The sequence below is a fragment of the Artibeus jamaicensis genome, unplaced genomic scaffold (genome assembly GCF_021234435.1).
Source record: "Artibeus jamaicensis isolate MK-2021 breed Jamaican fruit bat unplaced genomic scaffold, CSHL_Jam_final scaffold_474, whole genome shotgun sequence".
Taxonomy (NCBI): Eukaryota; Metazoa; Chordata; class Mammalia; order Chiroptera; family Phyllostomidae; genus Artibeus; species Artibeus jamaicensis.
The window spans coordinates 868766-894868 of NW_026522046.1; the positions used below are offsets into that span (position 1 = coordinate 868766).

The following is a 26103-nucleotide window of genomic DNA, read 5'->3' on the forward strand; positions in this document are numbered from 1 at the left end:
GTCCAGTATTAGAAAATATTTTAGATATTGTTCAATCTAGGGACTCATAATAGGTCTTCAGGAGTCATTGTCTCTCAAACTCTTGGCTCCTCTTTTTTCCTCTGTGGACTTCATTCAGGAGATCCCTTCCCAGAAATTAAAAAGAAAAAAAAAACCCTCCTATTCTCTCATTAACCCCATCAAAACAACGTTTTCTTTTCTGGAAATCCCAATAGCAGTCAGACTGATGTGGACCATAAGCCTTTTATAAACAAATTAATGAAAACAGAGAAAAATTACTGATTGTGCGGAATTATATCACATTTCCTTTTCTGGATCTAATACTATACATAAAACAAGGATTGAGAGAAAAAAAGAGCAAGATTTCTTTAAAAATCAGAATGTTATTCCTGTGAAAAACAGGAATGGCAACTTGGTTGAAGAAAGAAATGAAGAAGTGGTTTTTGTCATGCATTTGTCAAGCATATGGTATTTGCATTGAGCCCCAAGTAGTGAACAAATGTTTATAAGGTGGGCAAGTAGTAGTAGGAGGAAAAGTAGTGGGCATTTGAAGCAAATGTACAGACAGACATAGTGAAGGTTAAAGAGTATAACAGTTCAAAAAAAATTGGAGTAGCTTTTTGTGGCTAAATCTTTTAACAAGCACCTCTATGCAACATCACTTCCAGCAGGGGCAGGGCACTAGAGATGCTAGACATTCCAAGAATCAAGCATTTAAAAAATTATACTGCACAAATTTGTAGAATAGAAAAAGCAATGTTCAAGAGTAACTGAAGATGGCTTGATCATTTCTTCAAAATGGCTTATACCTTCCACAATCAACACAATCATATCTTTGCAGGCATTCTTAATCCCCATCCTAGTTAAACCCATCTGTCCACCTACTTATCTCCTGCATATGAGGAGCCAAATGTGGCAGAGAAAAACATGCAACCATGCTGATTGATCTCATCACAATTTCATGACCACCATCCTCAGGCAGACTCTTATTTCTCCCCAGAAATAATACTATTTTTCCCAGGACCATTTACTTTCTTCCCAGATGATTATTTCATCTCTGGCCCCATTGTTTCAAATATCCAACATCCAATACCTCTTTCCCAATTTTCACTCTAGACTAATTATTGTCTCCATTACTTTTTCATTTAGAAAGCTATAGAAGAGAACTAGAAAACATAGTCCTCAGATTCTTAGCACTGCTTTTACTCACCTACCATCTTCACTCCTGTTGGTCTGAAGTTCATGCTATTTAAGGAAACCCTTCCACCTGTGCACTGGGTTCAATTCGCACAAGGTCATTCTTCCAGCAATTTTCTTCTTTTGTTATGCATCTTTAGTTGTTTTCCTCTCTACCTATCTTTCCATATCCAGTTAAATATGGGTGATGAAAAGAACACAAGTATGCTAAAAAACAATTTAAAACAATCTATATTCTTAATCCATATTCTTCCCTATTCATCAGAACTGCTACCTTTTTCTCCAGGTGCTTGATATAAAACTATGAATGTATCCTTAGCTCTTTCCATACTTTTACATTCCTGATATGTCAGAAAATCTTGTCAACTCAACTTTTGAAAATGCATAGTGTGCAACCCTTCTTCCCACTCTTTTGCTTACATTCTGATTCACACCCCTATCGTTTCTCAGTTTCTGCAGTAGCTGCTCACTTGCATTTTGTTCCCTTACAGTTTATTCTTCACAAAAAAGGCAAAGTGTCCTAAAAATATAAGTAATACCATGTCACTTCTCTGTTCATAACCCTCCAATAGATTTTCGATCTGGATAACTTCTGCGTGTTCCCTAGATCCTCTCTGTCTTTACCCACCCTATTTTATGCCCTAATGGCTGAACTTTCTGGATTGTATCTACCAGATTCCTTGATCTCTGAATTCTGTAATTCTAGTTAGATTTAGCAATAACTGCATTAGTCAGAGACTGGTGGGCAGGAGAATGAGGTTTAGGTGTTCCTCCTGCTTTTATATGGTCAACAAGTATTGGGTGTTTCTTCAGTGAAATCCACAGCTGTTGTCTAGCAGCCAACTTCATACAGATACCCCTGGTTTGTTATAAACACTCTTTCCCCTTGCCACTTTAGGCCTAGTGTAGTAATGCTCTTGTTACTCATAATGGGTACTACACTAATTTAGGTTTCTTGAACACTGTGTACACACTGGTAAATAGAAAGTTTATTAAACTATACCTAAATTTCTCAGTATATGTATGTTACCCATTTCCTTCTGGGACTATAGATGATATATTTCCCATTCCATTTGGAATAAGCAGAAAGGTCCTCACAATAGCCTACAAGGACATGCATTATTATCACCTCATTCCAGTGCCTCTGACTTCATTTCCTTTTCATCTGCATGCTCCTTGAATTAGAGTCTTTATATTTTGCCATTAAGTCTGTTCACTCCTCCAGCATTTTGTTGGGGTCTTCACTCAAAAGCCATCGTCTCCTTGGGGCTTTCTATGAACACTGTTCAAAATCATAAGTCCCCTTTCAACTCTTCTTATCCCATGGATCTTCATTAGCTAAACACATAGAACTTATTATTATATAACATGCTCTCTATTTTACTTATTTATTTAATGTAATTTATATCTTCTGCCACTGGAATGTAAGCTTGAGGAAAGAAAGAAATATAGTCCGCTAGGCTTACTGATGTATTTTGAGTTTTTATAATAGTGCTGGACACAGAGTAGATGATCAGGTAATATTACTAAATAAGTAAATAAATAAAAGATTGGGAGAAATATTATGAGAGATTTAATAGGAAAGAAAATATTTCCTAATATTATCAGATATCCTTCTGATATTTTCAGAAAAAATGGCATTTTAACTAAATGTTGAGAGTGGACATGTGAGATAAATGTAAAGGTTTTCCCAGACAATAATACCTTGAACAAAGTCACTCCAGTGGAAGAGTATTCAAGAAACAGTAAGTCGTTGGGTTGAACTGGAATGCTCAGCACAAACATAGGAGCAGAAAAATGTAAGTTGCTAAAATTAGGGTCAGACCAGAAAATAGAGTGCCCCAAATTTAGGTTCTAACAAACCAAAATAAATTTTATCTTGTAGAAATTGAGATGCCACAGAGTCTCTGAGAAAGATTGATTTGGTGATGGTGTACATGCAAGTTTGGAGAGGGGAGAATGGACTTATTGAAGAAAACTCAAAAGCTGCTATGAAAGGTAATGGTTCCTGAGCCACAGCAGTGGGGATAGCATGGAGCAGAGGGCTGTAACACATATTGTGTTGTAAGAGTTTTATTGACCCAAAGAGGAAAAACCATATTATGCAGGGCATTTGAATGGACTGATCTCTTTTTCCCTCTTTCTTTTTTAAATATCCATTTATTTTTAGCACTTGAGGCAAACTCATTTTTTCAATATTAAAAAAAGGCAAGTTCAACACAAAACTGAAATTTTAAGTGTAGGATAGGACAAACCCATGGTAGGGGAAAAGAAGCAATAGCAAAAGAATAGATGAGATGTTGCCAAAAGACAGAGTGTGTCCTGTCACCTCTTCTCTAGGGAATGACTTCAACATTCAGGTCACAGTACATACCTTTTCATAGACATAGAGGACTGATACTCCTTTTTTTGCATAATAAAAGGTGGAGATGGGTAAGATCTGGAGATTTAGGGACCCAGCCTGATCACTCTCTTCCCTCTTTACCTCTTTCGCCATCCAGAGCAGAAAGCATTTCAATGTGAAAGGGAGATAAAGTAGAAGAGGGAAGGATTCCACTTGGCAGAGTAGGCGGACCCCTGCAAAGGAAACAGCTCAGGACAGAGCTTGGAGAGAGACCGAAAATTGTGATACTAGGTAATAGGTATTACTATTACCTGTAATAGTATTACCTGTAATAGGTAATACTGTTAATAATTCCTCCAGAGCTGAGAGAGGAGCAGGGAAAAATCCGTGCAAACTAGGACTCGAACAGATGGAATCCCACTGTTCAAAACTGCTCTTGAATGGAAAACCCCACCCGTTCCTTGTTGGGACTTTAAGTTGCCGGAGTTAGTGTGGTTCCCTTTCCCTTAAGCTACCACATGGGCTTAGGATGGCATTTTTAGCACAGTTCTAAATGTGATTTGGATGAGACCCATTATATTGGGGAATTATCTTGAAAATAGAGAGGGAAATACTAACAGACACATGGCAGGAATGAGCACCAGAAAGAAATACAGGGTTGCCCACAATGGCAGAAATAAAGATTTCCCAGAGTAGAAACAGAGAGGAGACATTCAACAAACCAATATTTATCGAGTGTCTATTATGTGTCAGGTGCTGTTCTAGAACATCCCTAAAAGTAAAAAGGTGAGTCATAAGATGCAGATTCTGCAGGAGAGAAAAGAGGCAGTTGAGGAAGAAAGCAGAGGGAATTGAGAAGCCTGAATGACCAAACTGGCCTTAGGCCTCTTCTTCAGCCTCTTTGCCCAAATTCTCTCCTGTGGTGGCATCCTGCTACTCAGAGAAGGCTGTTCATCTTGATCTCAGCCTTGGTGAACCACATCTCATCCATGTCCTCCTCACCCGTATACCAGTGCAGGAAGGCCTTCTGATGGAACGTGGCAGTAAACTGCTTTGAGATGCACTTGAACAGCTCCCGGATGGCCATGCTGTTGCCAATGATGATGACTGTCATTTTCAGGCCACTGGGGGGGATATTGCAGACATCTGTCTTGACATCGTTGAGGATCCATTCCACAAAGCAGCTGCTTCGCACATCGTTTTGCACATTGAGATCTGCTCCTCCACCTCCCTCGTGGACATCTGTCTTTGGAAGATAGCAGCTACAGTGAACTTCTGGCCATGGCAGGGATCATAGGCAGCCATCACATTCTTGACATCAAATACCTCCTGGGTGAATTCAGCTACAGTGAGGGCTGGAGACTGCTGAATTCCATGGCAGGATAGAAGGGGCAAAGCCAAGCATGAATAAGTGGAAGCAAGGGAAGGGTACCATCCTGACTGCCAGCTTGCAGCGGTCAGCATTGGATTGGCCGTGGAAGTGGAAGCAGGTGGTGACACTGCTCATGGTGGTGGAGACAAGCTGGTTCCAGTCCTCATAGGTTGGTGTGGTCAGCTTGAGGGTGCAGAAGCAGATGTTGTGGAGGGCCTCTTTATCAGTGCAGTAGGTCTTGTTCGTATTCTCTACCAACTGACAGGCAGAGAGGGTGATGTTGTAGGGCTCAATCACAGTGTCAGACACTTGAGGGGAAGGTGCCACACTGAAGTTGCTCCTGATTCAACAGAATACTCTTCATGGATCTTGCTGATGAACATGTGCCCATTCCAGAGGCTGTGTCTCTTCCCGGCACATGGGTCAGCTGGAAACCCTGCAGGCAGTCACAGCTCTCGACCTCCTTATGCAACATGTCTTGTACTGAATCAAAACCAGCTCAGCCCCTTCTCTATAGTGCCCTTTGGCCCAATTGTTGCCTGCCCCAGACTGACCAAAAACAAAAGTGTTTGGTCTAAAAATCTGGCCAAAAAGATCTCATCAAACAGAGACCATGGCCTCAGGTTCTAGATCCACCAAGGTAGCATGAAGCTTTGTTGTAATAAATGCATGGACATGCGATCTAGCTGTGGGTCACTGTCCCTGTGGTAGGTGCCAGGGGGAGGGCATCATGTTCATCACTGATCACTTCTGAGAACTTGGAACCGATCTGGTTGCCACACTGGCTGGCCTGGAAGTGCACAGTTTCCCCCATGGTTCAAATTAAAATTGTTTGCTCACCTCAAAGTTAATAGGGGCAAGAAAATATGTAATTTTTTTCTCTGCTGTTCCTCACAGGCTGGTAGAATGGGTTATGCTCCAGAGACTGGAGCAGCAAGGCCTGAACAAGGTGGCAGGAAGGTTCTGAGAGGGAGAAAGGAGAGGGCAGGGCTCGGGAGAGAAGGAGGGCTGGGTGGGCGTGGGTGCTTAGGACAGGGTGCTTGGCAGAGGAGCCCACACCAAGCTCTGAGACCTGAAAGAACTGATCTCTTAATTACCAACTGACCCTGAATCAACACAGTATTTATTTTATTTTTCCAACATCATCTGGATTTTCAAACAGTAAACAGACATACTTTTTTTCTGCTCAAAATTTGTTAGCCAGAAATACTCTGTGGTACGCTATAGGTAGAGAATGTTTATTATCTCTGGATCCTGTCATTCTGAGTCTATTTAATAGCAAGCTCACAGACGGAACATCTGCCCATGAGCATGATGCTGATTCCAGCATCAGCTGTTATTGCAGATAGAGTGGAGCATGGATGGGGGTCCTTAATGTGAGGGTGGTGGCCAGGCCAGGCATGGCACAGCTGAGGCTCTTTTCACCCCTACGTAGTCATGGATCATCTGTCCTTGAGCAATGCCAGGGGCTAAATTTAGTGGCTCTGGATGTGGTGTTGGGAACCCCAGGATTCAATACTGGAATCCATTTTATACAGTGTTGAGCAAAAGGTTAAAGCGGTGCTTCACAAATTGGATCTATAATGGATGGGGGGTGGAAGAAAGAAAGAAGCAAGGCTCTTTACTTTGTTCATAGTAACAGTGGTCATGATCATTTATTTAAGGAAATTTTCATGAAAAAAAAGTTATATGCTAGTCATAATGTTAAGTGCTCAAATTAGAGATTCAATGTATAGTTCTCTCTCCACTGCAGCTTACAGAATATGTTATGAGATTTCTAAAAATTTGTAATTAAAACAACAGAAGTATAAGAAATACAAGTGCATAGGAAGGAGCATCCAACTCTGCCTGGGAAAGTTGCATAGGCTTAAAAAGATTTGAGCTGAGCATGAAGCACTGAAAGCGCCCTCAGGTGGAGGGGGAGAAGAGTGGGCATTCCAAGCAGAAGTAACATTAGCAAAGGCATATAGGGCATAAATGTATGTGTCATGTTCAGAAAATAGAATGCTTATTGTTTATGTAGCTTTAATTCTTACAGTTTTCAAGAAGAAAAGTAGAGAAGGATTTTGCGACTTTTTGGAAGTAGGATACTTGGCAAGCAATTGACTCGGGATGAGTGGGAGAGGAGATCTCTGAGATTCATGTTTACTTCGTGCAATTCCACTAGTGCCTTATGCACTTAGGAGGGATTAAATTTCCTAAGCTATAGATTACTTGGAAGGAATCATGAATTGTATCTTGGGAGACACAGGAAAGTTTTGCTTTGTTATTATTACACCAACTCCAAGAACGTAAGAAAGTTACACAGTGATTCTTAAATTGTATTGATGGGAAACCTATGGCACAATTAGTGCTTTACTCAAGGTCTCATAATAAAAAAAATTATAGTTGGAATTACAACTCAGATATCTTAACTCCAGAGATTTTGCTATGTATGCACTATGCAATTTCAAAACCAAGCTCCATTCACTCATTTATTTATTTGGCATGATGAAATATATGAGCATATATCACCATAGGAAGATTGCTTGGGGTTTGTACGGGTAAAAGATAAGAGCAAAAAAAGAAGTTAAGACAAAAGGTTACATTTTTTTCAGTCTAATTCACACAATATTGACCTTGGAAATTGAGATTAAAATGAATTTAGAGAAGCTGAAGGCAATGGAATTCAACTATGGACAGGCTTTTTGTAAACTTCTTATTGTCTGGGGCTACCAGCCTGAGACATTAAGAAAACAACAGATACTGGAGAACAGAAGTTAGCTGTTAGCTCAATAAGTGAGAAATGCATGCTACAGGAACTAGGTCTAAACAGACAAATGCATCATTTATGATTCCTTGAGTAGAAGCATTGTACCTTTTAAATGATTTTTCTATGTCACTAGACCCTGGGTGCTGGTGTGTGTATGTGAAGAGGGGCCAGGGCTATTTAAATATTATTCAGTGGATCAAAGCATAGAATGATAACATCCTACAGAATTTCTAGTTCAACTTCATATATTTTGGGGGCTCAAAAGTCTGAGATACAGAGGAGAAATGACTTGATGGTTAATATATACCCATGGCAGTCAGAGCTAAGACAAAACCTGGATGACTCCAGAGGGAGAAGTTACCTGCTCATCTTTCCACTCACAGTGGCTGTTTTTAAGAATAAACAATCACTTCCAATCTCTTAAGAGGTGAACCCAGAAAAGAAGCTCTATTTTAATTCTCAAACCCCAGACCAGGAATGTGGCTATCCAGCTTCATTTACCTCATCCATCTGGTTTTCAAGAGTCTTTTTGTCTCTTTGTCCAGTATAATAGAATGAATGGATAGGGGAGGAGGAGTAGTGTAAAAGAAAGAGACAAAGAGAAAGAGACAGAGATACCAGGACTGGAAGTGATGTAATCATGTGCAATTCTGTAATCTTTCACCAGGAAGAAATGTCCTGTCCAGAGCAATACAGTTGGCTCTCATTTGAGCTGTGGTACCACTAGAGAAAGTTGGCTTACCAGGTTAGAGGTGGAGTTGGGAAGGTTAAGGACCAGTCACTTTCCTTTTCTGGACCTCAATTTATTCAACTGAAAAAAACACAGTTGTCCCTGTATATTGGGGGGAAATTGGTTCCAGGAATGCTGCAGATGAGAAATCCACAGATGCTCAAGTCCCTTATGTAAAATGATGGAATATTTGCATGTAACCTAGGCACATCTTCCTGCACACTTTAAATCATTTCTACACTTTAAATCATTTGCATGTAACCTATGCACATCTTCCCATACACTTTAAATCATAGGTTTCTCATAACATCTACTACAATGTATGCACTATGTAAATAGTTGTTATACTATATTGTTTATGGAATAATGACAAGAAAAAATCTGTGTGTGCGCAATACAGACATAACTATCATAGCACTAACTACATAGTGCACATCATTAACATAACTTTTTACCTTCCGAATATTTTCTACCATAGTTGACTGAATTTGTAGATGAAGAACCTGTGGCTATGGAGGACCTACTATAAATGGTTGTCTATGTTACAATACTGGCTTTAAAACATTTTCACAGATTATTTGGTACTCCTCCATTTAAGAGGTAGAGCTGAACTCCCCTTCTCTTGAGTTTGAACTTAACCCAGGGACTCATTTCTAACAAACAGGATATTGCAGAAGTGATGACATATCACTGTGGAGACTGGGTCATAGAGGGCTCAGACAGTCCACTTTGCACTTGCTCTCTTTCTCTCTTTCTTTCTCTCTCTCTTCCTCTCTCTCTTCTCACACCTTCTCTGTCTCTCTCTCTTGGATTTCTTGCTCTGAGAAAAGCTGGCTAATGTGTTATAAGGATATTCAAGCAGCCCTATGGGAGGTCTATGAGACAAAGGACCAGAGTTCCTACGAACCCCCAGGTGCCTGCACTTGGAAGTGAATCCCACAGGCCTAGTCAAACCTTCAGATGACTGCAGCCCCAGCCAGCAGTCTGATAGCAACCCCATGAGTAACTCGGAGCAAGCACTCCAACCAAGTCTCCTCCAAATTTCTGACCCACAAAAAATGTGAAGTAACTAATGCTTGTTTTAAGTGGCTATGTGTAATTTTTTATAAGAAAATATAAAACAAATACAGTTATTTTTCTACTTATTATTATTTCTGTTTTTTAGTAATCTGCAGTTTTTAGAGTTATATGAAATTATATGATCTAGTCCCTAATTTATAGATTATAAAAAGTTACAGACTGTATGTTCTGGACAGTACCCCTGTAGTCAGCAGGTTAAGGAATTTTTCTTGGACCTCATCTTCTCCCCCCAGTTCTTTTATATAATAATAATAATAATAACAACAACAATAATAATAATTAATAATAATAATAATACCACCACTCACCACCAAGCATGTAATTTACAGATCTTAGAGTTTCACATTTATTATATAATTTCACCCTTACAATAATCCAGTGAGGTAGATATATTATTCCCATTTTATAGATGAAGAAATTGAGAACTTGAGAATAAAAATGTCTGATTAAAAGTCACACAGTAAGTAAAATATTGGTAGTCCAATTCAGGTCTTGTAGTTCCAGTTTAATATGCTTCACTATTCTAATTTTAATGTTTAATATCAATTTAATATTTCACACTATACTATAATAGAAATGATCATACAAATTTATCCCCCAAAACCTGGCACCCACTCCACATTTTAGCTGTACAGTTCATTATTTGAGAATTTTTACATAATCTTCCTTCTATTTTACATTACTTAGGTTTGTGAATGAGGGAATGGGTTTGTTTATTCTCCTGTTTTTCTTCTGGCTCTTCTTAGAAGTCATCTAAATGTCTTTGTCTACACCCAAGTTATTATATCTTTAATACTTTATCTTATTTTAAGTGACTGATAATGTCAGTGTAATAAATGCTAGCATTATGAACTTTGATGGCTATCCAGTTGAGTAACTACAGTGATTATTTTATAATGTTATTATCCATATTTTGTTTTTCTCATATACTAAGCAATTTTATCAGACATGAAAATAAATAACTCAAATCTTAGTTATTGATCATGAGTTTTAAGCTTTGTACTTATTAAAAAAACACTGCCTAGAATATCAGGATTTGTTTTTACCTTTTCCTTCAAAATTTAAAATATGTCATCTTTGATTCTTCAGTGAAGCAAATGTTATAATGTGACTTAGGCAGTCATCCTTTACAAGAGTCCACAGCCGAGTTACTTGGGGAGGTTTAGTAGTCTGGCGTGTGCCCCACAAATATGCGATATTTTAAAAGGTGATATTCAGTTCTGGTGAAGAACGACTTATGCAAGGTGTTTCAAAACGTGGTACTGAATTATAAATTAATTGCAAGTATGTGACACAGTTTCTGACAGTAGAAAATTAATAAGTTGTTATGAATATCTCTGTGTTTTAAATGAAAAATAAATACTATCATATTTGATCTTATTTTTTTGCGTGTTCCAATAAAGCTATGGAGTACTGAAATTCCCATCACTTAGAGTAGCATAAAAATGACTTGTGATCTGAGTTCAGTCTATTTTGGAATCTTCCTGCTTTTATCCTTTGGGCCCATTAAAAGGACCAGTCTTTCCACTTAAATATTTTAAAGTATTTTGAGTTGTTCAAAAGAAAAACATGTACATTATTCTCTAAAGAATTTTGAGTGTGTCCATTATCTCTTCATTGCATTAGGAAATAATTTTTTTCTCTGTTCAACATTGTAACTTATTAACATGGATCACAGTTCCTTAAGCTACAATCTTCACCAGCACGAAACGAGTTTTTCTGCATGATCAAATGATACTGCATGACATTAAAGTCATATAAAAATTCAAATGTTTAATACAAACAGAATTCAAATCACAGAGAGAGCAGATGCATAGATAGTCATGGACTTCATAATCCCCACATTGGCACTTGTCTCATTCTTCATGTGAGTTTTATCATGTTCAGTTTAAATTCCCTATTTAGCTCTCCAAATATGTGGGTCAAGTAATATTTTCTAACAATCATGTTACATGCTCTGCTGTGTTCTAAATGTCTTCAATTCTTCTGAGGATCCCTGGATATTAAAAAATGAAATGGCTCATTGGCAGATAGTTTTAGCATCACTTTCTTAGAGAACTAAGTAAAGCCAGTGACTGGAAATTAACCAAATACAGAAAATTTTAAGAATGTTTCCTCTTAACCAGAAGCTGCAATTATTAGTGTACATTCTTTCAACAACTTTTCTTTGGGGAATATTTATATACAAGGGGAATATTTATATCCGCTTTTTCCTGTACATTCTTTTTTTTTTTCTTATAGCAGGCTAACTTGACCCTTTGGCAAACTGAGGTGGGTTGTTGGCAGTGAAGTCCTTCCATTCCTTTATTATCGAAGTATGTGACATATTTGTTTGAATGCTTCTTGTCTTTTCAGGCAATCTTAATATCTCATTCTTAGAAAATGGCAATGCTGTGTATGGCTGCTTTCTCTATGACTAGATTAGTATTCATAGGTAGTTTTGGATAAGAAATTAATTGCAAGCGAGAGTAATAAGTCCTATATTTAGGCTGGAGCATAGAATGGCAGGAAGTCACACACTTCAGATGGCAAAGCTACAAAAAAAGTAGGCCCCTATGTTGGACATACAACATAAACAAGAAATAAGTCTTGAGATATGAAGCTTCTGAAATATTGGGTTTCTTCATTAGTACAAGAGAGCTTATCTGATCTGATCAATACATGTGATGATTACAACAGTCCTGCCAGATTCCAGATGTCAGAGTTTGATGTTTCATACATTAAAAATACACTCTACTAACCACTCTTCTAGTCAACTGTATCCTGGTGCTGAGGGAACTCCAAGGGCTAACCACGCCCTACATTCTTATCTATTGCCTGTAAACACCTTGTTAAAAGGGCGATTCGTAGTCCTCCTTGGCTGGAGAAAATCAGAGCCTACAAGGGTAAAAGAGGAGTTAAAAAGAAATAAAAATTAATGGTTCTTAAACTTTCTGTGCATCAGAATCACCTGGGAGATTTATTCCTAGTACAAATCTGCCCCACTCTGGAAAGTCTCATTTAGTTGCTCTTGCATGGGGTCAATCAATATGCATTTTAATGTTAACCCAAAATGGATCAGATGTGGATGCATAATAGAATACACTTTAAGAAGGCTTGAACCAGACTCTCTAATAAAGCCTTTTGCCTCTTATAACCTGAATAATAATATAAATAATATGGGGAAAGGTTTGAAAAGAATTCTCAAAGGTAGTAGTTTGACTCCTGGAACACTTTCTCTGAACGATCGAAGGCATAGTATTAAAATGCAGACTCGTAGATGATCCCCGGTACCTAATAAAACCAGGGATCTTCTTTGTAAGATGCCCCCTAATAATTCTTAGACACACAAAAGTTTGAAATAATTGCCAGAGGGATTGTTTGTCCTTCTGTGCCTATATTTATGATTAGTTCAATTTACTATTCATGACTCTTCATGAACATTAGTTCAGGAACATTAGTTTCACCAACTGCTTCAACTCTTCACACTGGAAGTGGATATATTATTACTAAAGATTTTACTAGTTATAAGAGGAAGTAACTGAAACTCAGTGTAAAGCACAGCTGCTGAAAGATTAAGTCTGTTTTTCAAGATACATGCCAAACATATTTTTGTATTGTCTTCAGACAAATACAAATTATTTGTTTTGGCATAAAAATTATAGCATGAGCATAGAGCCCAGAAGGCATAAAAATGACTCTACTTTTTAAATGTTTAGAAAATGTTATAATATTAAAAAATTGAATTATATAAAATCATATGATGCCAGGGCCAGATGACACATCAGACAAGTGATAGGGCATTAAATCATCTGTGTGTGGGTTTATGTTAACTGCCATTTTTATTTTCATGCAAAACTGTTCAGATTAAACAGTTATAATTGGGTGGCTTTGTAAGAGAAATACTTCCACTTGAATCTTAGAGAAATAATTCTAGAATTGGCACAGAATCACATGTAGTATTTCTAGATCAGAGGCCCAAGCTTATCACTAATTGCCTGAGTGGCATTAAAAAAGTCACATAACTTGGATAATAAGTTTCTTACTTATTATCCAACTTACTGTTCTGTATTTTTGTGCATTTTGTTAGAGTAAAAAATAGTGATGTATGTAAAATCAATTTCTTAACCATAGATTATTATACAAAAGAAAGTTTATGCAACTATGAACAGTGATTTTACTGTGGGTCTAGTACTGGGCACCACTTACTCAGCAATTGCAATGTTCCAGGTACTGTGTTAAGCCCTTACATGCATTGTATTTTTTTAATGCACACAAAATCCAGCAAGGTTAACCATCTTATCCTTATTTAGCTAGCAGGAGATTGAGCTCCAGCTAGTACATGATCACACAGGAGAGAAACAGAACTCACTTTCTTCTCTCCTTGCCCTCAAACTTGTGCTCTCACATAGGTGGTATTCCTATGTAAATAATATCCATTTAACTTACAGTCCCATCATTTCCATTATAAATTTACATGGGCCATAATAAAATTTTCTTATTATCATTTGCCTCAGTGGAATATATGACACTGAATATTCCATTCAATTGCAGAATGTTGGGTTAGGGACCAATAACATAACCTCCTCGCATTTCTCTCTGCAATAAAAGTATGGAGAAAGTATTATTTTTCTGATCCCTGTAGAGTTAATGCCCCAAACCATGACTTTATAGTGTTTACTATTATCTATGTTGAAAACACCACAATTGTCTCACTACTTATCATAATAAAAAAAGAGCTCATGTTTCATTTTTGTACCTCTGTTAATATTCCTTTCATTTATTTTTCTTCACTGAAATAATTCAGGAATAAAGCTGATTATGGGCAAAAGCATTCTCCTCCTTCTTAGGATATTGAGTAACTTTCATTATCAGATGTGGAGAGAAACTGCTGTTTTCCAAGTGAATATGCTTGAACACACATCAGAGGTGGATTAATCACTTCAGCAAAGAATGCGACATAAACCATGGGCCGTGTTCAGTCATCTCCTGCTGGTCTTTAGATCGGGTGGCCTGTTGCTTCTCATTAGAAGTTCCACGATGAGTCACATTTATTCTGGAGGGTTCTTATTATTTCATCTTCTTGTTTAAACAGGAAAATGACCTACTAGTTACTTGTTTCAACAGAGAAGGGATCTGCTTTCTCTCTAAGAGAAGGCTGAGAGTGACCAGAGGAGAGAGGGGAGGGAATTTCAGGGGAAAAGGGGGTAGGGTTTACAGGAACAAGTATAAAGGACACATGGACAAAAACTAAGGGGGGTGGAAATGGGACGGAGGTGGGGAGCACTGGGGGATGGGCTGGGATGGGAGTAAAAGACAGAAAACTGTACTTGAACAACAATTAAAATAAATTAATTAAAAAGAAGAAGTGCTGAGAGAAAACGTTGGTTTCTTTTTCCACCCCGCATTCACAGTAAGAGCCTGGGAGAGGCTGACTGACACTCGCTGGGCCGTCCATCACTCACTAGAGGCCTAGACTAATATATCGACTGCCCATGGCTGGCCTGGTCTTTAGCTCTTTTTATTTTGTTACTTTTCAGGAAGAGGAGATTGTGCTCCTATTTTTTTCTTACAGTAGACCCACCAGACAGGAAACCTCTACAGAGTGGATGAAAGGCACACTATTTTCAGCTTTTTCTCCTCTAATGGAGTGTTAGGTCAAACCAGCCTTATTCTGAGGGTTTAGATGTCTTCAATTTAGAAAGGGAGTAAACATCTCCCATTATTTCCTGGTCTTCTGCCATCTCATTATTGCCAGGGACACTTGAATCTGCACTTGGACTGATGTTGTTTGGGTAAATGTTCTAGTTCTCAAATGACAAACTAGTGGCCGTCAGGCTATGTACGTGTTCCTGTATTTTTATTGGTTCTTAGCTTTCCTTCCTTTTTATTTTTAAGTTTAAGCCATCTCATCATTGAGATATTACATAAAAATCTGAACTTTTCGATTCTTCTTAAACACTGAAATATCTGCCAACACTGTGGCTAAGTCAGTGACAAAACCAAGATGGAGTTTAGTAAAGGTTGCTCCCTTTTTTAAAAAAATAAATATTCTTCACTTACCTACAGACCAAACTATCTCTATTTTCTCTCTGACTGGGAGGTCAAATGCCATTGCTTTCACTGACTGTGCTAAAATGTTTAGAGTGAAGAAGTATGTGACTGTCTCTCTGTACCTATGCTCATGGGCTCTACATGGAGAGTGTGTATATTATGCTTACACAGTAAATGACTTCCTTTCTTTTTGGTACCTACTAATTCTTGTAGGCACTTAAAGTTGATGATTCTTCCTCAGAATCTTGAAAGGGAAGAAGGAATTCATGCACAAAATCTTACACAAAATCCCTAACAATACTGAATTTTTCTGCTATCAGTTCTAAACATATGATTTCTGAATAAACTTCTACTTTATTTAAAACATTTTCTCACTTTCTTTTTTTCTTAGCTATCTCTTAATATGCTTTAGAAAGAAGCTAAAGAGATACCTCAACTTTCCTAATTCCTAAATCGAAGCTTGATTTTCTGAAATGGAATACTCTTTGGATATAAATTTGACAGACACAAAAAGTAGAGGAGAGAGAGAGAAGGGTAAAAATTTGTTAGTACGAATAAAATCACATGAAAATATAACTTTATTGATGCTAACAACTTTAGGCAGTTTAGAGAACACTAGTTTACAGTGAGGCAGAGGACACCATGTATACCTGCATGGGTGTGTTTGGTTCTCTCAGGGAAATGGGGTTGTAGGTTTTCTGTTGATCTGCGTCCTACAGCATCCACCAGAACAAACCCATTTCTATCCTTTCCATAATGTTCCCTTTCAAGAATATATATATATATATATATATATATATATATATATATATCCTGTAAGTGTCATAGCACACCTGTAAGCACACCTGACTGACTCATAACATGACACTGATTAACAAACTCAAAGAAAACATTAAAATTCTTTGCTCAGTTTTAAACCACTGGGCAAGATAGAGGATCAGACTTTGCGTGACTTGTACATACTAACCTTCTAGGGGCCAAGAAGAGTGTGCTCTTCTGAGGCCATTAGAGGCAATAATTCTGTATGCAGGTCCTTCGGGTCTTTTGTCTCCTAGAAATAAATAGTTTTTAAAAATCAATAAAGGGGACACAATCTGTTAGTCCACTAGATGATAAAAATGTCAGTTATTCCCATAGGTTCATGGTACTAAGAGGGCTGGTAGAGACAGCAGCCACCACCCCACCACATAGTAATTATAGGATATAAAAGTCATTGTTATTAGATAAATCCGTGAAATGGTGAAGAGCAAGGGCTGAAATCTGGGGAGCAGGGGTTTCCAATCTGGTACCATTTTGTATCCATTGAGTTTCTGACTCTTGGGGAACAGGCTTACAGAGGTGTGTCTCCCACTGGGGCTGGGTATGGATCTCTGCCCGGCTCTTGCTCCTAAGGTGACTTTCTCCTCCACAGTAGGTGACACAGCAACGACAAGCTGCAGAAGGCTTTCCTCTGTGCTTGGACATTGTGCCTGAGGCTGGAGAGGTACCCACAGCCCTCCCTGAGCTCTGGAGTTCTGGAGGCTCTTTCAAACGACTTCTCCTCCTTTGAACATGGTCCAGACTGATGTCAGACTGAGAAGAACAGCTCTCATTCCAGCCAGAGCTGGCACTCAGACTTCTCAGGGGAAGAGCCAACCGCAATGCCTTCCAGAATTTAGAGCCAGCGTGTTTGGATTTTTCTCCCTTCCAGCTCACAAAAGACACAGACTCCTTCAGCTGCAGGATGCCTGGGTGTGGATGCTCAAGGGGACGATACTCTACCACAATGAGCTTGGTGGCAATGGAGTTCTGGCACATGACTCCCAGTTTAAATTCCAGCATGCTGATGCTCTTTTCTGTCACATAGTCTGGGCTCAGCACAACAATCATCCTTCGGCTCCTCTGAATGAAGTCAAAAACTGCTTCCACTGTATCTACAGGAAAAGGGAAAGATAGGACGATGCCTAGTGAAAACTTATATAAGTTTCAGCTCATCGTTTCTCATACAAAGGGAAGGCGATGAGTAAACCTTCAAGGAGGAGAAATTAGCCACCTCTGAAATGAACAGCTAATTTCAGCTCAGTTTGTAAATTATTTCTTGATTTGAAGTATTCTTCCCTATCACTTTTATGTGGTAGTTCTGGGTCTACATCCTTAAATGTTTGAAATACTTTGCAACCATTATGATCACATTGTTTTTGTTTTTGCTCCTCATCTCTAGATTAAACAACTTCAAGACTTTTATTACCCATATGACATGGTATCAAGTCTCTGTCCTACTTTTATTATTTTGCTCTATGTAATGTTAAGTTTATGTATGTGTTTCTTAAGAGTGGTATCCTGAATGAGACTGAACACAACGCTCCAGACACAGTGTGATCAGCAAAGAGCAATCAGGAATTGCCATCTTCTAAGATTTACACAATTTAATCTGTGATACTTAAAATTTTGGGGTAGGACATCAGACAGTTCATACTATCAACCTTGTTCTCAACCCAAATTCCTTGTGTGTGTGTGTGTGTGTGTGTGTGTGTGTGTGTGTGTGTGTGTGAAGATATGGTTTAACAATAATTTAAAAGGGCAAACACATTGACAATGGGTAAGAACCAGTCAATTAATTAAGGCTTCTGGCAAAACATTCGATTCTAATAGTTACCGAGATGAAACTGAACATATCCCAATGGGAAAGTTCCTGAGCTAGATTCAGTGCTTAACTCACTGTTAGATTTAAGAGCCTAAACAATGCTATTTTCTTAAGGAAAAGAATTCCAAATGTGTAGATGACAGCCATCGACAACTCTGAATACAAGTGCCACAGACACACCAGGAGGGTGAGTACCTATGCTTTGGGGTCAGAGGTGAAACAGTGATCTAGAGGCTTTTTACCCTGTGAAGACAAGCTGAAAGTTTGCAGTGACATTAATCATTATTAATTTGACAAGCATGAAGGAGCTATGTTCCTTACCAGATCAGATCTTCCCAATTAGTGAATTTAACATGATTTTGAAGAGGAATTGGAAGAACAATTTTTTAAAAATGTAACTGGATTTATCAAGGCAGCAGAGTGTTTTAGGTAAGTCTTGTTTCAATCTTAAAAGAGAAATCTAAATGTCCCCTGATCTTCACAGCCTATGTGAATGTTCACCCGTGTCTCATAAACTCCTTTGTTCTGCCCAGTTCTGCTTGGAATCTCACGGAGCTGTCTTTCATAAACCTGAGAATGTGAGAATACCAAGTCTACTGCTTCTCCTGTCTTAGGATAGATCAGATCAACCTTTAAAACAATGTGAGAGTTCTTGATTACAAGGAACTCGTGCACTCAAACTGTGTGTGTGTTTCACTTCAAAATAGCCTCTGGGGATAAAAACTGTTGGAAACAAAACAGTAATCTAGATCCTCTAAAAAAAAGAGCCTGTGGCTCTCAAAATATATATTAGTATTTAACCTAGATTGGTATTTGAAAGAGGACAATGTTAAATAAATAGATATGTATGATGAAATTCCAGACTTTGAGGAATGAATGTAGGGATGCCTCTCAGATGGGGGCCTTCACAAAGCACTTTGAAACAAATTGCATCCTTTATGGAATATTTTAATGTCTTACATATTGTCAAAACTTTATATCAGAGGCTGAAACTTATTATTTTTAATACTGAAGATTATTTGGAGAGGGAACTGTAAATTAGATCTTCCTTGTTGAGCTCAAAAAAATGATGTGTGGCTGTAGAATGCTGAGGCCATTCTCTTGTATTACACTAAACTGATTTCAACTCACATTTTCTGGTTTCAAACTCTTCAAGGCAAAATACTCCTGCCTTTAAAATTTGTAGCATCTCTGAAATCCCCCTACAATTAAACTAGGGCAGCGATTTTGTCCTTTGGCTGAGTTATTGGTGTATGAAAGAGCAACAAGCCTCTTTCCCTCTGTCCCTCTTAAAACTTGAAGTGTAGTAAAAAAATAAAGGGTGCACACCTACTTTGGAAGATAGATCTTAATTCAAATATTTGTTTTTCCATTTGTCTCTGTTTTTTCCTCTTAATATATTTAAGTCTGAATGTATCACTCTATATAATACATGTGAGAGAAAATTGGGAAAGTTTTTAAATAGGTAGATTAGAGATACCTAAATGTAAATGTATAGCAAACACAATATTAAAATAAAGTATGGACCAATGTTGATTGAATCTGAACCAATTTTTGATGGCAACTTTAGAGAATCACCCTAACATGTGAATTTATGAGTCATAAGTTTTAAAAATTTTATCTATTCAGTTTAATATACATGCAGATACAAAATATTACTGAAACACTTAATCTCCAAGTCCATTGTTAAAAATACTTCAGAGAAAACAGACAGACTTGTTGAATATGTCTTGTCTGTCATACTGTGACTTTACTGGCATCAAAGACCTAGTGACATCAGTGAATGACTAAAGATGGTATCTTGAGCATTTTAAGGAGATCAGTTATAGCCAGGTAACCAGGATGACCAAACTACTGATACTAAAACTGTTGTTATTAAAACTAAATAGTCACCACTATGTTCCAGAAGGTAATTTAATATGTCCAGAGTTGGAAGATACTTCAGAATTATAACCACTTATCCAATGTGAAAAGCCCAGGTACAAAACCTTAATAAAATTCATCTAATTTCTGCCTGTACAACACTAGTAATTGGGGCCTACTACCTTCAAAGACAGTGAAATACGTTACTGTTCAACTCTGCTTTAAAGTTATTTCCTGAGTAGAAATCTGTTTTTATATGACCCTCATCCATTGATCCTAAGTGTACTCTTTGGAGATGGCCTTGCAAGTAAAAAAAAAATCAGTAGAAAAATTTTTACTAATGTAACCAGTTCAGTTATAGAAACTTAATAAATATTCTTAAAGTAAATAAATAGAAAAAAGTTATGGAAGAAGCCTTCCCTGTTACTATAAACTTATTATTAAAATGCAAAAGAAAATGTGTTTCCAAATATTTATCTGATTTATTTTAAATTTGTGATAGGGCCTTGTTTAGTGTAGCTCAGTGGATTGAGCATGGGCCTATGAACCAAACAACCTAGGTTCAATTCCCAGTCAGGGCACATGCCTGGGTTGCAGGCCAGTTCCACGCAGGGGATGCACGAAAGTCAACCACACATTGACATTTCTCTCCCTCTCTCCTTCCCTTCACCTCTGAAGATAAACAAACAAAATCTTTAGAAAAACTTTTAAATTTGTGATAGGAATGCATTTTTGATTCACTGCAAATTATCATCTGTTAACTAAAAGCAGGTTATAAATTAATTGATCTCATTCCAAAGCAACTGCCTCGGACTTGAATTAAAGCCTATATAAGGTAAGAGTTCCTGTAAGCTATCCAAGATCCAGGCTGAATGAAAAGAAAGAGACTTTGTCATTTTTTCAAAAGAATTTCTCTCTCAGTCCCTTCCTTCTCCCGTCTGCCTCTTTCTGTCTCTCTGCCAATCCAGATACACACACGCACACCTGGTATACTAGAACAACTCATTTTACTTAAGTCTTTTACTCACATGTAAAGCAAATATTCTTGAGATGAAGTTCCCATCTTTCTCATATTTCTCCCAAAGAAAAACTTAACTAGTGTAACATAACATTTCATATGTGTCTTTCTTTTTGTTCTCATTTCTTATGTCCAAACATGAAAATAAAGACATAAAACACATGCACAAAATAAAATTCAAAGATGAAAATAAATGGTTTATTTAAAAAATAAATTTACAAATCAAATGGAAAATACAAAAGTTTATGAAGAAAATAAAAAGATAACCTTAAAATATTAAAACCTATGGAAAGAAAATGGACAATTAACAGGGGAATGATGCTTTTGTTCTCCAATACAAAGGATGATTTTTGTTTGAATCCTAGGGAATCATCTAAGTTACAATACAGAAGAAAATTAAATAAATTTTGTATACACAATAATTGTGTAAATAGATACTTTATATATCATAGTTCTCTGTTAACTCGGTTGAAGTAGGTCTTTATATCACATTTCTCAAATATTAAGTTTTTAACTTTAGAGATTTTTTTTAACATGAGAGAGCAATTCCTATCTGCTCCCTAAATTATGTTTTTCCATCTCCCTCAAATACTCTATATTAGGAGTCTTCTAGGACATAAAACAAACAAAATATCTTGAAAATTTTCTCTTAAAATGAGACATACGGTGTACATTTGAGATGCTTTAAATTTTAACATTTGGAAAAGTTCAGTACAAGAGACAAGAATATAAATAGGAAAAAAGATGTCAAGACGTTTCTAGGGACACCCAACAGCATTTGGGATAAATATGGAATCCAAAAGTGCAAAAACGAATGGACCCTTGGTGATGGGACTGCCCCCCCCCCAATTTATCTAAAGCTGATGCAAGAATTTGATATACAATGATTATCTGGAGTCAGATTTCCTCTGCTCTTGTGAGTGAAGGATAGTTAGGAAGGGTGATTGTGGTTCGTTATAAGAAAAAGCATTAATGAGGCTAAAAATGTTAGATCCAAGAATGACTTCTGGAACAGTTTTATAGTCAAAAATTCATGCTTATATTCAATTTAAAATGATTGATGATCCTCTATAAAGAAATGATGTATTATGTACTTTAATACTGCTGAAGGACTTTTAAATGTAAAAGATAGTTTTAGAATTGCTCAACAATATACCACAGGACAAGGGTTTCCTTAAATTGTAGCTTATAGTGTTTCATAGGATACTCAGGCTGATTTATAACTCAACAGTCCAAATAGAGATTTATCCAGTACTGAGAGCACTGAGATTCACATAGTTTAGTTTTTAAGTGTATGTGTCCAGAACATAGTAAATGATCAACTAACACCAAATGATGGCTACTGCTTAGCAGTAACCACAGAAACTCTGTGCACAACAGACCCCAGATCAACTGTAGCAGTAGTAAGTTGTTTATACTAATTTAGGGAAGGCGTGAACTAACAACAGCTACCTCTCTGTGATCAGTGAATTCACAAATATTAACGTATAGAAAGCACTACAGTAAAAACATAATGCAAAGACTGGACAAGAGTACCAGTAGTTTGTAATACTGTGCTAGTGACTAGTTAAAGTCATATACACACACACGTGTGTGTATGGAGACATACACACATGAACATAAGTATGCATACATGTGTACACATACATATATAATTTGTCTATATCTATATGTAATATAGATAAACATATATGTAATTTTACACACACTTACACACATATATGACAGATATTTATCACTCTGTAAACTGTGGACTTAACTGTTACTTTTCCAAGTACTAAAAACAGTTAAATTTTACTAAAAGCAAACTAAAACAAGTTACATTGATGATTTTTCAGCTGACCTGTTTGGATTGAGTGTATTAACTGTAACAGTGAACAAAATAGGTAAAATACTAGAGGTCCAGTTAATTCTCTTATAATATTAATGCTAAAAGCCACTCTTAAGGTCACTGAGTCTGACTTCAATACTTCACAATGGGGAGACAGAAACAAATGAGGAGAAATCACCTTCCTAATAGTCATATTAGTAATGCTGAGATTAAAAGACAAATGGCCAAACATCCTGTTCTGCCCTCTTTTCATAAGTCAGAAAATGCCCTAAAAGCATTATTTCATTATATTAACAACACCATTAGAGAAGTTTCCTACCAGTATGAGCCAGGTGTAGGGCCACCTGTAAACTCTGACTGACTGATACAAGCAAGTTACAGTGGAGAAGAAAGATGGAATAATAAGTATGGGTCAAGCTAGAGATACTCAGAAGTTTACTATAATAAAAACATTATATTTTTCAAGTTGACAAACATGACATCAATTACCTGAGATATAAGGCACAGGGGTATAGGAGAAAATGCGGGCAAGTCCTACAGTCAATTATAGGAACAGTTTCAGTAATTACTGCTCTGTATCGTCTACGTGGCCATCAGTCCAGCTGTGATGGTGTGTGGGATAGCAGAGTGAGCAAAGGAGCTCATTATCCTCAGGTAAAGTAAATTTAGACCCTGTTTATCTTTTTAATGGATGAGTAATAATAAAAGAAACAGAAAACTATACTTGGAAACTCATGACCCTGTTTATAGATGTTTATAGATGACTTATCATTAAGGGATCTTTCAGTCCAGGGCCAAAGGCTGCCCCATTATGTTAAAATGCAAGGAGGGGCAGAAAAGAGAGAGAGAGAGAGAGAGAATAGAGACAAGTAATAAGAGGGATAGAAGATGCAGAAGAAAAAATGTGCATTAACCAAGTCTTTGCCTGCAAAGAACATAGTGACATCAGAGACTGGTGACAGACTGGTGACACAATCATTCTGAAACTTAGTATTGCCTGAGAAAACAGAACAGCTAGTCACACAGTCACCCTGAACTTATCCCTATGGGAAGGCTTCCACAGAATTGTTTTCTGTCAATGAAATAATGAATTGGACATAAAGAGGGAGGAACTCTTTCTTCCAAAGTACCCTTGGATGTGTTACACCTTTCATTGTCCCTTTCATACGTTTTTCAGGGATGAATAGGAGAGGCCCTGCTCGCCACTTCTAGACCACCTGGAACTTTTCTTCACAGGCATGGCCACCTGCAGCTGCTTCCAGAACCTGCCCTGTGGATACTTGGATTTCTCCCCTTTCCATTTAATGACCGTGAGCACCGCCTTAGCCCTCTTCAGCTCTTTCACCTTCGTCTCCTTCACAGCTTTGTACTGCACTAAAATGACGTTGATGTTTCCCCGAGAGGCCATGTTTTCTAGGCCAGCCTTGAGCTCCAGGAGGGCTTGGGTTCCCTGGAGCACGTAGTTGGGGCTTAGGACAACCAGGAGACGTCTGCTTTTCTGAATGAAGCTCAAGGTCTCATCTGTGACAACTGGGAAAGAAAACACCAGGGGGATTAGTGTTGGCCAAGAACTCCCCAAAAGCATGGGGTTTGAGGAGCAAGTGTTGGGAACTTAGGATATCAGCCTGAGGTGAAAGTTTTGACCAAGAACACTGAACAACTTAATCCTTAGATCCTTTCACTCAGTTCACTAAATGCCACTCTCCTCAGGAAGAATAGTAACTACATGCACGTATTCTAATGCCAAAATAATTCCACACAGGGCTGAAGCAAGAATATGCTTCCATAAGAGTGTTCAAAAGCATTATTTGGTATATTAAGGAATAAAAGGGCTGTATTAAAATAAATTTCTTCAAAACTGTGTGGCATATTGTGTCCCAGCTAAAGCAGCTCCTCAGCCCTTTCTCCTCAAAGATGTCCATGTATCAACTCTCTATGGCCAGTGTGCATTCATTAATATATATATTATAGGGACAAAATCACAGATATGTATTTTTCACAAACATAGAACAGCAAGAGCAATACTTCATTTTTTGCAAGTTCCTCTCTGTTGCCCTACACCTCCTGACTAGAATGCCATCAAAATGGGAACTTAAAAACCATCTAGCCAAATAAATGGCATTTTGGCTTACATCACATTCTCAGCTTTTTATTCTGATCTCTACTCAGTAAGCTAAATTAATCCCTGGATCGTTCTCCTTAAACTCCAATCATTGTGATGAAGCCATGTGTTTCAGCAGCTGCTGGCTGATCTGTCTGCCTTCACCACCAGGCAAATGCTTTCTTCAGGTCAGAAGAGAAGAAAGAATAAAGAAAATGGAAATGCACCTTAATTTTATTCTGTTGTCAAGGTTTTGGTTAGTTTCTGTCAGAAAACTCTTGGGACTAATCCATCTCCAGGTTGCTTATCAGATACTGTTAAATCCTTTCTCTGAGATTCAGATAGGAGCCAAATCCAGAAAGCTCACTAGTGTGTGGAAAGCGATTTCATGACTTACCATAGTTTCCTAAACCGTCGTTTTGTTCTTTAATCTTCACAGATACAGAGGCAGTGGGGGGAAACTTGCAATTAAAATAGCATATGCAGCCTGGAGCAGAATCCAGAAATAAGTAATCGTCTATTCCAAGCAGCATTGTTGGAAGCTGACCGTATGTAAACATGGAAAGAGACCCAGAGGCAAAGAGGGGACCCAGGAAGAACAGCGGGGAGAACTTGGAAGATCACAAGGATCAAACATCAAAGCAGGATGCAAGAGTAATTATGTGGAACTTGAATTCTTTAAAGAACTATCAACCCCTACTGGATGGTCTTACGTCATTGTTATACTATAAAACTTCATATAATGCTCACGTAATAGATAAATATTTGTTGAATAGTCGTATACATGAACAAATACATGAATAAATTGTTTAGGATTTTAAGTCTTAAAATGAGTGCAATGTATCCTTTTAACTCTATAATCAAGCCATTGTTTCCTGGCAAAATCATACTGAAGGAGTTACCCACTGCAGAACACAAGCAACTTGGACTTTTGGGTGATGACTGGGAAGATAAATGATCCAGCTAATTCAACATGAGAACAAACAAGTTAGTCTATGTTAGATTAGAATTAAATTTAGGCTATTTGCAGTTATCTGTATAATAGTTAAAAAACATGTGAAGTGATTAGTGATTAATGTAAACAGTATTGTAGGGAAGAAAAATTTGTTTGTTGTGCCAAAGGTTGGCGACATTACATGCATTTTAGAAGTCTGACAAT

At 37.6% G+C, this 26103-nt stretch overlaps 1 protein-coding gene and 1 pseudogene across 4 annotated transcripts in view; both read right to left on the reverse strand.

Moving 5' to 3' along the window:
• Positions 1 to 4478: 4478 nt before the first annotated feature.
• LOC119039099 (tubulin beta chain-like) lies at positions 4479 to 5727 on the reverse strand (annotated as a pseudogene).
• Positions 5728 to 16628: 10901 nt separating this feature from the next.
• Positions 16629 to 26103, reverse strand: part of IL1RAP (interleukin 1 receptor accessory protein) — a 141547-nt gene continuing 132072 nt past the window's right edge. For 2 of the 4 annotated variants that reach the window (XM_037131759.2, XM_037131760.2), the window contains exon 12: positions 16629 to 17421. In XM_037131759.2, coding sequence (XP_036987654.2) covers positions 16703 to 17421 — 719 coding nt within the window. In that variant the 3' untranslated portion in view covers positions 16629 to 16702. Of the gene's footprint in view, positions 17422 to 21246; positions 24374 to 26103 lie in introns of those variants that run through there. The other 2 variants (XM_037131758.2, XM_037131761.2) reach the window with 2 other exon arrangements.